Genomic DNA, 16,926 nt, shown 5'->3' with positions numbered 1-16,926 from the left:
TCCACTGAGGGGCATCACAGGGAAAGGTTCACATTAAATAGGGTATTTTAAGCATTTTATTTATTCTGAATATCAAGATTTTACATGCATGTCTCTCTTTCCAGGTTGTGTGCGGAGGTTCCCATGCTGCCAAGTTGACATAGAGTCAGGGAAAGGAAAAATCTGGTGGAACATCAGGAAAACCTGCTACAGAATAGTTGAACACAGTTGGTTTGAAAGCTTTATTGTTCTCATGATCCTGCTCAGCAGTGGTGCTCTGGTAAGTGATGTGACACCTAAAGAAATCACTGGAATAAGTCAGTATTGTTAATAAATGAGTTGGAGGATAAAAAGTTGTTTTACCTAAAACTGAAGCCCTATGATTAGTGCTAGGGCAAAAGTTTAGCTTAGTTCAGTAAGTATTTGCTGAGCACTCCTACAGGTCGGGCATTATTCTTGCTGCCTTGACTGTGAAGGTGGCTAAGATCCAGGTACTTTTCTCAAGGATTCCAGAGAGGACTGGGGAGAGAGGCACAAGTGATTACAGCACTGGGATGTGTTTGTAAGTGAGGAATATACTTGATAAAGGTCTGTAGCAAGAGACAAACTATTGTCTGCTTGGAATTTCAGAAAGGTAGTAGGTGGTTTGCAAGATCTAGAAAAATGAGTAGGAATCTTCCAGCCAGACAGGATGGGCTGAGGGGAACAAGCACAGAGTGATAAGGAAGCATAAAATATCATGAGGTATTCAGAAAATTAAAAGTTGCTCATTAATAGAAAGTGATGTTGGAGGAAGAGCAAATACAGGGAGGAGAGTGGTAGCCATGGCACAGCAACAAAGATAGGTAGTATCAGCTTATGAAGCATCTTGGAAAACAAACTGTAACATTAGGGTGAGAATGAGAAATGTTCTCATTCTTGTACATATAATATACCAAGCACTTGCTATGAGAGTTGAAAGGGATCTAGGAGGGTTTCATGCTCCCTGAGCCTTTTCTTACTTCTCTATCTTTTCTGCTGACACGACCAGAGATGAGCCATTAGAAGCCCAGTTCCACCTAGAGATACCACTGAAAATTCTATTATACTAAAAACAGAATACTCAAGAACATTGTGAATTGCTTCATAGATAGTCTTCATGGATCTGGGGTTGGATTTTTTTCTACTTATAAGAAGTTAACCTCTGACCATTTCATGGATGGTGGCAGAACATAGGAAACTTCCAAGTCAGAGACAAAGGATTTTTATTACTCATTATGTTGGAAGCAACACGACTTTCAACATGTTTGTGTTGGCCCCCTAACCCCCAAGTCTCATGGGGGCATGGCAGGGGGGTTAAATGACTAGTACACACACAGTGGGTTAGCATCACATCTGAAGAGCCCTAAATTTAGGGAACCCTGTCCTTTTATAGCAAGCAGTATCCAAACTTGCTTTTTGTCCCAGACAGAGACACTGTCTCATTTCTCAAGGTTGCTCAATGCAAAAGCCATCCTCAGAAATAGCCGGAATGAAGAGCAGTCAGGGCCTTGTGTTCTCGGCCTCTCCGATGAGAACATGCAGGGATGCACAGGGCCCGCAGTGATTGCCTCTCCTGAAACAGAAAATGAATTTTAAAAAATGCTACTCTTCTCATCTGGTGGAATGCAAGCACGAATCTTGACAATATCTGCATTATCCTGTATTCCTAATAAGTAAGGAAGTTTCTTCCATGCTGAGTCACCCATGTGACTGAGACTGTTAGAAAGGAGAGTACAAAAAAATTAAAGTTTAGAGTAACCCCTTGTTCAAAATGTCCAAAGGAAGGTGACGCTTTTGGCAAGGGACACTCTCAAAACTGATATTCAGTTGAATTATATGAAGAAGAAAAGAGAGAGGTAGTTTAAGAAACTGCTGTTTTTACTCGGAGTTTGCCATGTGAGCTAGATTTTTAAAATACCTGTCTATAAAATGAATGGAAGGTAATGACTCTAATTTAGTACATATTTATTATGCTTCAAGATCCTTATATAGGTTTTTCACTTTAAATGTAAACAATCCTGTGAAATTACAATTATTTTGCTTCTTTTACCGACGAGGAAGCTGGGTGGAGAGTCGAGAAAGTTGTTTAATGTCCTAAAGCTAGTAAATGATAGACTCCTAACTGAGGTCTAAAATCAAAGCTATTATAATTTTTCACTGACTTGTGGTTCCTCAAAAAGGAGAGTACACACCACGTAGAAACAAATGAGTGGTGACTGAAATGAGTAACAGTAGAACCTACACCCCACATTGATAGAGCTCATAATACGTCCTTGCCCCCTTGCTCCCACAGGCACATAACTCGTCCGGGAAGGCAGCTAGGCGCCCTACAGACTGAATCCTGGTCCCAGCTCTGGGACTAGGCAGAGCAAGGTGTACTCAGGCACAGTATTTGGCTCTCAGCATCAAGACGTGCTACTGGTCCTGCTCTCCGCCTCAGTTCCAGGAATCTCACTCTCATTCTTTGTGATAAAGCCCCTTCCTTAAACTTTGCATTTTAAGGGGGCACCTGAGTGGCTCCGTAGGTTGAGTGTCCAACTCTTGATCTTGGCTCAGGTCATGATCTCACAGTTCGTGGGTTCAAGCCCCACATCGGGCTCTATGCACTGATGGTACAGAGCCTGCTTAGGGTTCTCTCTCTCTCTCTCTCTCTCTCAGTCTCTCTCTCTCTCTGCTCCTCCCCCACTCACACTCTCTCTCTCTCTCTCAAAATAAATAAATAAACTTAAAAAAATTTCGCCTTTCAAGTACTGAAGCATTGCCATAGTTTAACTCGGTAGCTTGCCTGATTCCTCCACAACCTGGAGAAGGGAGGCCAGAAACCCCTGAAGTCTGGAAGTTTCTTCTTGCACTTCAGTACTACTGACTTTTAGAACCTCTGCCAGGTGCTAGAACATTCTTTTAGGGGCGCCTGGGTGGCTCAGTCGGTTAGGCGTCCGAGTTCGGCTCAGTTCATGATCTCATGGTTTGTGGGTTTGAGCCCCGTGTCAGGCTCTGTGCTGACTGCCAGCTCAGAGCCTGGAGCCTCTTTCAGATTCTGTATCTCCCTCTCTCTCTGACCCTCCTTTGCTCACGCTGTCTCTCTCTCGGAAATAAATAAACCTTTTAAAAATTAGAAAAAAAGAACCTTCTTTTATCATCTTGGTAGGTCTCCCCATTGTCTGTGTCCCAACTTCTCTGTCTTCTTCAATACTGATACCAACAGTTTGCAATAAGTGCCAAGGGTCATTTTGAAAGTATTGACAGAAGAACTTGGAATAAGAAGAATAAAGTGGACAAGCCCATGGCTATGGATAGGTAGTATAATGTCAACCACTATAAGGGTACAGTCCCTTTTGCTTTCATGTTATTCAACAAAGTGACTATTGTTTAAAAACAAAAGAGAAAATCCTGAGGTGCCCAGGTGGCTCAGTTGGTTGAGCATCCAGTTCTTGGCTTTGGCCAGGTCATGATTTCAGGGTCATTGCATTGAGCCCTGTGTTGGGCTCCACACTGAGCGTGGAGCCTGTTCGAGGTTCTCTCTGTCCCCCACCCTGCCCTTCTCCCCAGCTCACACTCACCCTCTCTCTCTCTCTTAAATCCTAATACTCTACAGCTGTTTAGGTCAGCAGTCAATTTCAGTGTCCTCAGTGAGCTCAATTTGTTAAGTCTCTTCAAATTATTTCCCAAGAGACTTGTGACTATGACCACAGAATCATCATCTGTTACTTAATAAAAGTTCTAGAAGAGTGTTAAAAGATGCCACATTCATGGAATCAATGTAATAGTGATTTGTAAAGCTAAAGCTTTCAATGAATGATAAAATATTGTGCAAAATTTAAAAAAAAGAAACCATCCTCTGTGTTTTAGAGCCCTATTAAGCTACTGCACTCATTCACTGAGCAAACTTTTCCTTGCCTCCTGCTGTGTTCTTGACACAGTGCTAGGCACTGGGAGTGTGCACGCATATAAGAACTGATGGAGAGGCTCCAAATTCTACTAGTGTGTGTGAAGGAGAGTGTAGAGTGAGAAAAATATATATGACAAGCTGATCTGGGGATCATGTCTTAAGTTATTAGGATTTATCCCACTTGAAGAGAGATCAAAGGGAGTCAGATGAAGTGGAAATTGCTGTAAGGTTTCAGAGATCATGGTTAGTTTTAGAGGATTATAAATAATTTTATTCTTTGCATCCTTTCTCTTAATCCCTGGTGCCCAGCAGCACATACTGGTAAGAAGTCTAGAGCTAAGTATTACATAGTAGCTGTAAACTAGAAGAAAGTCAGCCAGCCCATAATAGTATTATCTTTCAGTGGTTTCTCCATCAGAATGTTATTTCCTGTGTTTGTTATGAATCATAAGTTTTAAGTTGGATGTGACTTGAAATTTGACTATTATTTTCACAGGCTTTTGAAGATATATATATTGAAAAGAAAAAGACCATTAAGATTATCCTCGAGTATGCTGACAAGATATTCACTTATATCTTCATTCTGGAAATGCTTCTAAAATGGGTAGCATATGGTTATAAAACGTATTTCACCAATGCCTGGTGTTGGCTGGATTTCTTAATTGTTGATGTAGGTACTTTAAGTAAATTTTAAAAGAGGATTTATTCTTGTAAATAAGTTTTCTGAAGAACCTTCATTAGTGTTGTTTGTTATCGTTTTAATTTTGGTTAGCTTTTTATACTTTCAAATTATACCTTTATGAGGTTTTTTGAAATATTAATTTAACCAGTAGAAATACCTCTGTAAAGAGTACTAAAACAGAATTTCTTCAATGAATGTGAATTATTTTTTGTGCCATTCTAACATTTATAATTTACTTTTGCATGTGTTTTCTGCAATAAGGAAAAATATGATTCTATATACAGGTATGCATACAGATTTCAAATATCACTCCTGTTGGGAAGAACAAAAGGAAACACTAGGAAGTGGGGGGTGAGAATGGAAGAGGGTAGAGGCACAGATTAAAAGGATAAAATATATTGGGGTGCCTGGGTTTCTCAGTCAGTTAAGCATCCGACTTCGGCTCAGGTCATGATCTCACGGTTCGTGGGTTTGAGCCCCGTGTTGGGCTCTGTGCTGACAGCCAGCTCAGAGCCAGGAGCCTTCTTCAGATTCTGTATCTCCCTCTCTCTCTGACCCTCCCCTGCTTTCTCTCTCTCTCTCTCTCTCTCTCTGACCCTCCCCTGCTTATGCTGTCTCTCTCTCTCTCTCTCAAAAATAGATAAAACATTAATTTTTTTAAAAAGATAAAATATTGATTTTCTTTACAATATAAAATTAGAAAATAAAAGACAACCAAGTATGTATCAAGTTGATATGATAGCTGAAAGTTATGTGAAAGTGGTGGTACAAATGCGATACAGCTGCCTGTCAGGGAAGTGGAGAGGCATGAATTTCAAAATATTTATCTCTGTCCCAATTAAAGGGAAAACCAAAATGAGTCACAGCTCTTGCCCCCACCTGAAACATCCACCCTACCCTTTGTCTCTGGAGGGGCAGTGGAGAAAAATAGGCATTGACAATGTCAAGTAATACATTCAGAGAACTCTGCAATACTTGAGTGATGGAAAATATATAAGAATGCTTCAGTTTACAAATTATTTTTAACAAAGCAAAAATATTTTGGGGAATCTTGTTAAAATAAGAAAGAGATCCCAAAACAGCCATGAGATTAAGGCATCTCAAATAGAAATGGTGCAACATCCAATTTTATTAATTTATTCTTATTTAGTGTTCTCTATTTTATTTTATATGTTAAGGTTATAATTTAATAGTATATCACATATAATAAGTACATTATTATATTTTATATTATTTCAAAAGGCTTTCTTAATTTATGACCTCAATCTCCCAATCTAATTTTTCTTAATGATATATGTTCTTCCATCCTTTACTAATTTTCCTAGATTTTCCAAAATCCAGTCTTTGTGGCTAGGGAAGCAACATCTTGTAATAAGTTATAATTTTTAGAGAGTTGTTTTCCATCTGATGTCCGGAATTAGAGGGTAACATGCAAATTTTTATAATTTTAACAAGTACTCTAACATTTAACCAACAATTTGGATCCTCAGACTTTTCAGAAAAGAAAAATATAGCATCATTCATAGATATCAAAATTATAAGTAAGAATAACTATAAATAGCAAAACCTGACTGCAAAATTAAGCCAAAACTCATCATATCTACTCAAAAGTTTAATTTCTCAATTATTTTCCAAAGTTCAGTAAGCTCTTTTTAACAGGTGAAAATATAAAATATTAAAAACAATAAATAACATTTTTGTTTTCCTGATAGGTGATGTGCAAAAACATTTTTTTAATTAAGGAATCACTAGCTATACATTACACCTCTTATATTCTCTTGGGCTTTCTCTGTGATATCTGATCTCTAATTTTTGATACTTTGTATTAGTGATTTCATATTGTTTGTTTTTTTAATTTACCTTTATATATATGTTATCCAGTTACTGGCTAGAAAAATAAATGGTAAGAAAGATGCTTTTGTAACATAATAGATTTAAAGAAAGGCTAACCAAGATAAGAAGAAATGATAGAAAGAATGGAGGCTTTTTCTTTTCCTTTCTTTTAACCATTAAATATGTTTGGATCTTTTAAAGGTTATTTAAATATTTAAGACATTTAAAATCCTTTAAAAACATTTTCAGAAACATAGTTATTTTCATCAGTCAGCCTTTGAAATAAAAGTTTAGAGTTATAACTGAATGTTTTTAAGAAGAGAGGGGTGCCTGGGTGGCTCAACCGGTTAAGCATCCAACTTCAGCTAGGTCATGATCTTGCTCTGTGCTGACATCTCAGAGCCTGGAGCCTGTTTTAGATTCTGTGTCTCCCTCTCTTTCTGCCCCTCCACTGCTCATGCTCTGTCTCTCTCTCACACACACAAATAAATAAACATTTAAAAAATTAAGAAAGAGATATGGCTGTTTAATAAAAAATTATTTTGTTTTGCGTTTGAAAATCTGAACTGGTGATTCTTACTATTCAAAAGGATGTAATATACAAAGTTCAAAGATGTATATAGGTTCAATATGAAGTATTATTTAATATTCTGAAAAAAGGTAAGTAAATATATATGTAAAAACAAATATATATACTTTTTTAAAATTTATTTATTTATTTGGAGGGGCAAGAGGCAGAGAAAGAGGGAGAGAGAGAATCCCAAGCAGGCTCTGCACTGTCAGCACAGAGCCCAATGTGGGGCTTGAACCCACAGACTGTGAGATCATGACCTGAGTCAAAACCAAGAGTCAGATGCTCGACCGACTAAGCCACCCAGGTGCCCCCCAAAATATATATTATATATTCTGTAAATTATGTATTCCATATAGATATAATATTTTTATAATGCAGCAAGGAGAGCAGAGCTATATGCTAAATTCTTGCTGGTAGAGATGCAGATTTAGAGGAGGAACTGAGATTATTTTTTTTTTTCTCAAAAACCAAGCCAATTATCTAGAGGAGTTGTTCTCAAAGTATGATCCCTGGACCAACAGCATTGATGGAAATTTGTTAGTAATGCAATTCTTAGGATCTACCCAAGATCTATTCAGAAGCTCTGCTGTTGGAACCCCAGCAAACTGTTGTAACAAGCCTCCAGATGATTCTGGTGCCTACTGAGGTTTCAGAGCCATTAATCTGATTTGATATTCACAGGATGGACTTGTTTGATTTCTGGGGGCTCCTTGATTTGAAACTTACTTGGCTGAACATTATTTATCAGTTTAGGTATATATTGTGTACATACATATGTATGCATAGATAAATAGATGTGTATATAAATGTATATGCATATATATACGTATATTATAGAGTAATCTATAGTTTTCTCAATAATATGTATCTATTATATTCAATATTATAACACTTAACAGTGGTTTGGAAATTAGGTCTACCATTTCTGTAGGGCCTATTTCCATTATAATAAACATTTGAGGGGTGCCCGGATGGCTCATGGGTTAAGCATCCAACTTTGACTCAGGTCGTGACCTCAAGGCTTGTGAGTTTGAGCCCCGCATCATGCTCTGTGCTGACTGCTCAGAGCCTGGAGCCTGCTTTGGATTCTGTCTCCATCTCTGCTCCTCCCCTGTTCATGCTCTGTCTCTCAAAAATCAATAAGCATTAAAAAAATTATAATAAACATTTGAAAACTTTTTTCTTGATTAAAAAGGAATACTTGTTATTCTGATTAAAAAGTACATTTTCTTAAGTGTATTTAAGTGGAAAAGAACAGACCTGAATGACGTAGGTGAATTTCAGAATGATATGAGGGACAGAGGATTAGTTCTGCTGGATATATTGTATAAAAGACTTAAAAATAAACAATGTTACACGGAGACATTTGGAAAGCAGCCATGCTCACCACTGTACCACCAAAGTTGCACCACCAAGTTGAGACTTTTGGAAGTAACTGCGTGAGAAAGAACAAAAGACTTCAACACATCTTGATTCATAAATCAGTTTACTTGTCTCTGATAGCAGGAGTGGTGAACTTGTGACAAATTAATTTTTCTACTCTGTCAATAGTTAAATATAAGACAATGGCTCTCAAGTGTTCCTAGTCTACCCTGGAAAACATGAATCTTTTAGTCATGACTTCATTCATAATGAAGAGCTGCATTCCGGACATTGTTCTTAGACATTGCTTCTTGCTACACACAGTGTAAAAACAAATGAATATTTTAAATGGAACGTACTCAGAAACTTTATGCATTTACAGATCCAGATGTAAGGTCATCGAGGAGCTCATTACTCTGTTACCAAAATGTGTATTGATTTTGTTTCTGTCCATGTTCTTTCTTCTAAGATAGTTTATTATAAGAACACTAATTTCTGTTGCATTATGATTATGGTAATTGTAGCAGGTATAACATGATGGTCTGTATGTCTGTGTTGATTATAAAGCCAGTGAGATCACCTACTTTTGTGCTCTCTTCAATACAATTGAGGTTTTCTCCCAGTATCTATTACTAGGTAAATCTTTTTGGTGCCAGTTTTGAGATATCACAAGGCAGAACAGTCTTGTGAGGAATTAGCTCCGTCTCAAAATCATGAGTCTTCAAAACACTTTTGAATAAGGTTTATACTATGACATAGATTTGGCTGAATTAATGCCACACTCTTATGACTTAGCTTTGGAATCACACACTTTCTTATGCCCTGGGTTTTATTATAATTGAAATTTTGATAGTTGCTCTAATTAAATGCATAGCAGAAATGTATAACATAAGTTTCTCTAATTAATTATATAGCATATCTAATTAAGTATATCAAGCATAAGCATATTAATAAGTACATAACCATTGACTACAAAAGTATAAACAGAATGTGTGATTTTTACTCAGATATAAGAAATAACCAAAAAAAAAAAAAAAAGAAATAGCCTACTTTCCTTATTATTTCTTTTATTTTTATTAACCTTTCTTTAAATGTATTTCCTTACAAAAGTGTATATCTTACCTATTTTTAGGCAATGATTAGACAATTTGATATGTAAAGTCATATTATTCTTATTGGTCTGCTGTTTGTGATCTTTGAAATTGACTTTTCCTTCTTATGCTTTATTATTTCATTGAAATGATTAATGAAAATTTTATTTTTTGCAGGTTTCTTTGGTTACTTTAGTTGCAAACACTCTTGGCTACTCAGATCTTGGCCCCATTAAATCCCTTCGGACACTTAGAGCTTTAAGACCTCTAAGAGCTTTATCTAGATTTGAAGGAATGAGGGTAAGAAAATGTCAAACTTTCTAATATAATATTCTTGTTTCCTAAATGGAGCATAAAATATGAAAAAATAAGTATGTGGAAATTGTGGACTGTTTATATTTATATACACATATGTGTATGTATAGGCATATAGATGGAGTGTTTATATATGTGTGTGTAGATATGCATATACACAGTATTCAGTGCATATTATTTAACAAAGAGTAAATCAAATACAGTAATGCCTCCTTCACATAATACTGTTAGACAGTAATCCAAATAAGTGACTTCTCCCTTTTTAAATGAAAATCTTCTCTATGCTAGAAAATTGAAGTGAAAGTTCTGATAACATCTCTCATATACAAAGTATCAAGGACTTACCTGTATCAGGTGCTCAAAAAACATTTTTTTAAAGAGCTCTCCTGTAGGAGTAATAAAAATCATGGAAGTAAGATGGCATTAGCCACCACCTTAAATTTCATCCTTAAGATAAATATTTCAATAATAGCAGAATGATATACAAATTACATTTGATAAAACTAAAGCTCTGAAAATTTACTGAATTTGCACTAGGCTGCATGGTGTCTGAAAAGAAATCATTTTGCAGAGACAAACAAGTTGAGATAAATAATAACCATTGGCAACTTAGCTTTCAGAGCTGTATTAAACTAGCAACTTCATAAAATACATGGATGATAATGACCTTATTTTCTCTAATTAGTCCATATCCTCATTTATTGCTGCCCTCCTCAAATTTATTTTTCACCAGATTTATACCTGTTTTCTCATGCTTCTGTTGTTCTCTTGGCTGGGAGTGCTTCTCCCTGCCCTGTCTCAACCCTAGCTCACCAGCATAGCAGACACCTACCCAGCCATGAAGCCTCAATTTAAATTTGCTTTGTCTCTTCACCACCAGGCATGTTCAGACACACAAAATCCTTATTTTATATATATATACATTATATTATATTCTTTTGTACTTATGTGTCTGACTGCCTCTCTACCTGTAGTCCCTGAACAACTTAACACGCAGATTAGTCTATCTCACTGCTTCTCCAAGTGTGATCCACAGACCAGCCATCAGCATCATCTAAGAACTTATTAGAAATGCAGATGACCAAGGCCTCCTGCAGACCTATTGAATCAAGAACTCTGGGGTGGGGCTCAGAAATCTGAAGCCTCAAGTGACTATCAGAGCTTTTAGTTCAGCAGATCTTCAGTGTTATCCCTGCTAAACTATGACTGTCATGTCTACTGTTGGATGCATCCAGTGTCTGATGGCTCTCGTGTATATGAGAGATCATAATTATACAAAAAAAAACATAAGTGTAATTCAATACTTTTATCACATAAGTATTGAAAAATTACAAGTTGTGCTATCATACAGAAAGACACTATTGGAATCCATTGACATTAACTTCGTTTTTTGAGCATTGGTAGAATGTTACAATCGATCTAGAACGTATGACTCATATCTGGACTCAAACAGACCGTATATGACATTTTCATGAATGAAGAATTTACTTTCCCTTAGAAAACTACTTCCCTCAGCAATTAAGCTAGCCCATTATTTTACCCTCTTTGCTCTTTGTTTTTTGTCTATAATATAGCTGAACAGGATACAGGAGAATGTTTTAATATATTTGGAGGAGCAGATACATCGCTTTAGCATTTATTAACCATGCAAAAAGGATACATTTCTTCACACTGCAAGATAATTCTAAAGAGTAAATGAAATAGTGATTTGAGGTATTTTGTAGTGAGCTTCCTTTGAATCTTGAGGCTCCTAAGCTTACTAACTTTCCCAAATGGCTGCTCACCAGACCAATATGTACCTATCTCCCTCAGAGACCACCATTGCTCACATTCTTTCAGCAAACATTTTAAACACCAACTATGTGTCAGCTATTGGACTATAAAAAGAGTACAGTGGTGAAGAGACCCCTACCGAGTAGGGACAAAAGTCATGGAGAGACAGACAGGAAAACAGTAGTCACTCTATGACATCTACTATAAAATGGTAAGCACACAGTACTTTAAGACCGTAAGCTAGAGTAGCTGCCTGGGGAAATCTAGGAAGGACTCACAGGGAGGTGACTTTGGAGCCATGACTGAAATAGTGGGCTCCAAACCCCAGGTACCTAGACCTTCCAGGCAGAGATGCTACCTGGTAGAGAAGCATAAGGTTGAGTGTGCAAGGCATGTTTGAACAATGACTAATAGGGTAAATGTGCCACGGTGGTAAGCACAGTGGGGAGATTCGCAGGAAGTGAGGATGAAAATATAGGCTTGAACAAGAGTTGACCACTTTGAACTTCATTCTCTACTCCTGTGTTTCCTAGCCCTTTTATTTAGTACCATGTACACTGTAAAGATCTCATAAAAGTATGACTCATCTCTTTAAAAAAAAATGCATCCATAATGTTTTTCATAGAATTGTATGCTGGCATCGAAGCTCGATGGCCCACAGACCCTACCGTAATAACTATTGCTCTAGGCCAGAGGTCAACAAACTAAAGCCCACAGACTGATTGCCTGTTTTGTAAAAGAAGTTGTATTGCCTCTGAGCCATGCCCATTTGTTTATAATCTATTGCTATGGGAGCAGAATTGAATACTTGCAACAGAGATCATATAACCCTCAAAGCCTAAAAATACTTAAGAAAATGCTTGCCAACTCCTGCTCTAGAAAATCAGAGAGAGTCAAAGATTCTTAATGTTTCACTGTTTGGAAAAAAAGGGGGAGCACAATGCTCTTAATTAACAAATTAGTCTTTAACACATTTGAACTCACAGACTAGAACTGAAATATAAAAAGACAGGTAGTTTTGAAAGATGGGATAATTAAGAAAATCTGGAGAGTGATAAATGCTACAATAGTCTCCATGCAGGAAAATTGGAATGGCAAGAGGCACCAGTGATTAACAGCAGTGGAAATGCTGAAAGCTGAAATAATGGAAGTATTAAAGATAAACTACTTCATTCTTGTTTTAACCGAGGCAAGCATTATCTATTTTTGGCCAAGGACTTATATATAAAGGATACTTAGACCTAGAATAATAAATTTGAACAGATGGCTCTTATTTTGTAGATGAAGAAACCGAGGTCCCAAGGTCTTAACTGAATTCAGTAGCATACAACTAGCAGGGCCAATTAAATATAAGGGGTTCATACACTAAAAGACTCCCAACCTTAACTCCAGTTTATATATACCAATGGTTTCTCTATATGGGAAAATTTTAGCGCTGACAATTCTAGGACTAGGAACCTTTAAATGTACATTTTATTTATTTTTTATCATTTATACTTAGAAATTTCTTTTTTCTAGATTATGCAGATTTACAACTTCACCTTACATATATCAGGTTTTTGGTTTATTGTTTTTATTGCTTCATTTATTTGAGCTATGGTATCATTGTATTATTATATTAATTAATTAATATTAATATATGATATATATTAAGATATATATCATGTATTTTAGGTAAACTTATTGATCACAGGGCTCCTGTCTCATTTTGTCTTGGTTGGCATACTACTACTAAGCATAGACAATTAATACATGTTGGTTGGTGATTTGATGTCTTAAACATGTAAGGGAGACTTTTCTAATTTCTTTAATTCTGCGTTATGTTTCATTAATGTTGACCATTTAACATTTTTACTAATCCTAATCATCCTTTTCTTTCCTTTGAATACTAGGTGGTCGTGAATGCACTCATAGGTGCCATTCCTTCCATCATGAATGTACTACTTGTGTGTCTTATATTCTGGCTAATATTTAGCATCATGGGAGTAAATCTGTTTGCTGGAAAGTTCTATGAGTGTGTTAATACCACAGATGGGTCACGTTTTCCAACAAGTCTAGTTAAAAATCGTTCTGACTGTTCTGCACTGATGAACATTAGTCAAAATGTGCGATGGAAAAACCTGAAGGTCAACTTTGATAATGTTGGACTTGGCTACCTGTCTCTGCTTCAAGTTGTAAGTGAGCCCTATCTTGAATGCTTGGTATTTTAGTAGACTCTGGATGAAGGATATAATTCATTGTGTAATCTATTAACTATAAATTAAAGATAATGAACTCTGTGACTTTAAAAGGTGGCTTGGAATGAGAAACAATGAAATCTGGCCATGTGTAGCAACATGGATGGACCTTGAGGGTGTTATGCTTAGCAAAATAAGTCAGGCAGAGAAGGACAAATATCACATGTTTGCATGTATAGGAGGATTAGGAGGAACTTAACGGAGGACCATGGGGGAGAAGAAGGGGGGAAATAGTGGGGGAAAGGGAGAGAGGCAAACCATGAGAGACTCTTGAATGCTGAGAAACAAACTGAGGACTGATGGATGTGGGGGAGAGGGGGAGATGGGCATGGAGGAGGGCACTTGTGGGGATGAGCACTGGGTGTTATATGGAAACCAATTTGACAATAAACTATTTGGAAAAAAAAAAAAGGTGGCTTGGTCTTTCTTAGAACATGTGCCTATAAAACTTGTTCTGGAAAATTCTACCTCAGGAAAAATTAAAGTTTATGTGTAAAATTTTCAGGAATTGTATGAACCTAGAAATAATTAACTAGGACTAAGATGTATAATGGGACTTGGGACTACATCCTTTTGGTTTTCAACATAGCATCTTTATATTAACTCAATATTTTGAAATTCAGTAAAATTCAGTGATTTGATGTCACTTAATAAATGTAACAAAAAATGGACAGAGCTCATGTGTGGCTATTTTAGAGTATGAGTTTCACATTCAGATTCTCTTATATTTACAGGCAACATTTAAGGGATGGATGGATATTATGTATGCAGCTGTTGATTCTGTTAATGTAAGTATTGGTCAATATAACACAAACTCTACAATTTTTAAAGCTCCTTAGTTTAGGTCAGCCATTTTCAAATAGTAGCTCCCAGGAGTCCTTGGTATATACACACAAAATTAAGAACTTCCTTCCACCTAATAATAGCCTCGTGATGATGTGTGCAGCATTTGGGGACAGAGCTTAACTCAAATTCTGGCTCTATCATATATAAGCACTGCAACTGACTTTGAGCAAATTACTCTGCCTCTCTCAGCTTGTTTATTGGCTGAGAGAAAAGAAAATATTTACTGTCCGCCTCATGGGACTGTTGTGAGGAACCAACAAGAAAATGTAAGCCTGGAAATTGCACAGCCTGGCAATAAGTGCTCGATAAATACATTTATCAAAATAAAAATTAAATATCATAAGTTATTCATGGGTTTTAAAGTTTTTTATTCGTAGATTTTATTGTTTTTATATTTAAAATGCTGTGGAAGAGTTTATGTAAAATGAGTTCCATGGTAAGAAGTTAAATCCAGTGATGACATTTCTGTAATCAAATGAAGAAAAGAATCAGTAAAATTTATATAAATATAGTATCACCTTCTTTACAGTTTTTTTTTTCTGGAAATAAAAAGCATACTTCAGTTCATTTAGTTACTAAACTGTCCTACCAATCTGAGAACAAGTAATACATATGGTTAGGTCCTTTGTAGTCATTTGAAGATTATATTCATGTACATAATAAGCATGCAATAAATATTTACTTAATGTTGAATAAATTTTTAAGAATATTTAGGCTGATCCTCAAAATGCTGTGGCTTCTGAAAAGCCAAGTTCACCTAGGACAGCACTGTTTGGATTAACATGTAAAATATGTAAAAAACAAAATGATTAATGTTATTGTCAATATACTGCTAACTTCTGTTCATTTTATAGGTAGACAAGCAGCCCATCTATGAATACAGCCTCTACATGTACATTTATTTTGTCATCTTTATCATCTTTGGGTCATTCTTCACTTTGAACTTATTCATTGGTGTCATCATAGATAATTTCAACCAACAGAAAAAAAAGATAAGTATTTTAAGGTTTTTTACTGCACTGAAAAATATGAACAATTATTGTCCTAAAAATATAATGTAAAATTTAATTTTAAATCAATCAGTAATTAGCTTCATTATAACTTCATTTATTTCTTAAATAGTTAAATACAGATATGCTTAATCTCATTTATCTCTGCACAGAAAATAATTATCTCCTAAGTCATGTTTTTAAGCAATATGACAAGTATTCAGTTTTTTTTCAAAGTTTGCTATAGAGGATTGACTAATTTAATACAGATATGCTTAATCTCATTTATCTCTGCACAGAAAATAATTATCTCCTAAGTCATATTTTTAAGCAATATGACAAGTATTCAGTTTTTTTCAAAGTTTGCTGTAGAGGATTGACTAATTAAGAAAAATTAAAGCACTAATTGTTTATTCAAAACATATTTCATAAGGAGTTACTTCATTCATTCTCCTGAGTCACTGCTCTGTATGGTATATATTGGACTGGACCTTAATGGACAACAACACAGGGTATGTTTCCTGACCTCAAGGAGTTTGTATCATAGCAGAAGAAATGATACATGTGATGGAAATTAAGATTTGTTGAATGTTACAAGTGAGATACCCTCCTGAGATTTATGTCTCATTAACCTTCGCATCAACTGTATTAATTTTTTTGGGCTCCTGTAACCAAGTACAACATTGGTGGCTTCAAACAACAGAAATTTATTCTCTCACAGTTACGGGGGCTACAAGTCCAAAATCAAAGTTTTGGCAGAGTCATGCTCTCCTTAGAGGCTTCACGGGAGGATCCTTCCTTGCGTCTTTCAGCTTCTGGTAGTTCAAGTGTTACTTGGCTTATGGCTGCATATCATTAATCCCTGCCTCCATGGTCACATGGAGTGTTTTCCCTCTCTGTGTCTCTCTCCTTTGCTTATGAGAACACTGGTCATAGTGGATTAAAGGCTCACTCTACTCTAGTATGACCTCACCTTGATTTATTTACATCTGCAATGACATTTCCAAATAAGGTAATTCTAAAGTAGTAGGGACTAGGACTTAAAAATATTTTGGGGGGAGGACATAATTCAACCTAAATATTACCCTAAAATATATTATTATTGTTGTTTTGTTGTTGTTGTTGTTGTTGTAGACTTTGTCTAAATGTGGGCAGCCACAAAGAGGTTAAGTGATGTACCCAAGATCATGCATCTAGTAAGTGATAGTTTTGATAAAGTCAGTAGTTGATCCTATATACTGCACATATTTTTTAGACCCTGCACTATGCTAGATCCCTAAACACTATAATATGAAATAGTGATAAGTGTAATAAAAATTAACAAAACCTACGATG

The 16,926-nt window shown here is 36.0% G+C and overlaps 1 protein-coding gene across 2 annotated transcripts in view; it reads left to right on the top strand.

Annotated features, from left to right (window-relative positions):
- Positions 1 to 16,926, top strand: part of SCN9A (sodium voltage-gated channel alpha subunit 9) — a 101,099-nt gene that overhangs the window by 72,482 nt on the left and 11,691 nt on the right. For both annotated transcript variants that reach the window (XM_077751144.1, XM_077751143.1), the window contains exons 18-23: positions 105 to 259; positions 4,386 to 4,559; positions 9,609 to 9,731; positions 13,412 to 13,693; positions 14,491 to 14,544; positions 15,457 to 15,594. In XM_077751144.1, coding sequence (XP_077607270.1) covers positions 105 to 259; positions 4,386 to 4,559; positions 9,609 to 9,731; positions 13,412 to 13,693; positions 14,491 to 14,544; positions 15,457 to 15,594 — 926 coding nt within the window. The remainder of the gene's footprint in view (positions 1 to 104; positions 260 to 4,385; positions 4,560 to 9,608; positions 9,732 to 13,411; positions 13,694 to 14,490; positions 14,545 to 15,456; positions 15,595 to 16,926) is intronic.

This window comes from Crocuta crocuta, unplaced genomic scaffold (assembly GCF_008692635.1).
Source record: "Crocuta crocuta isolate KB4526 unplaced genomic scaffold, BGI_CrCroc_1.0 scaffold219, whole genome shotgun sequence".
NCBI classification, from domain to species: domain Eukaryota; kingdom Metazoa; phylum Chordata; class Mammalia; order Carnivora; family Hyaenidae; genus Crocuta; species Crocuta crocuta.
This window is presented reverse-complemented; position numbering and strand designations above follow the sequence as displayed.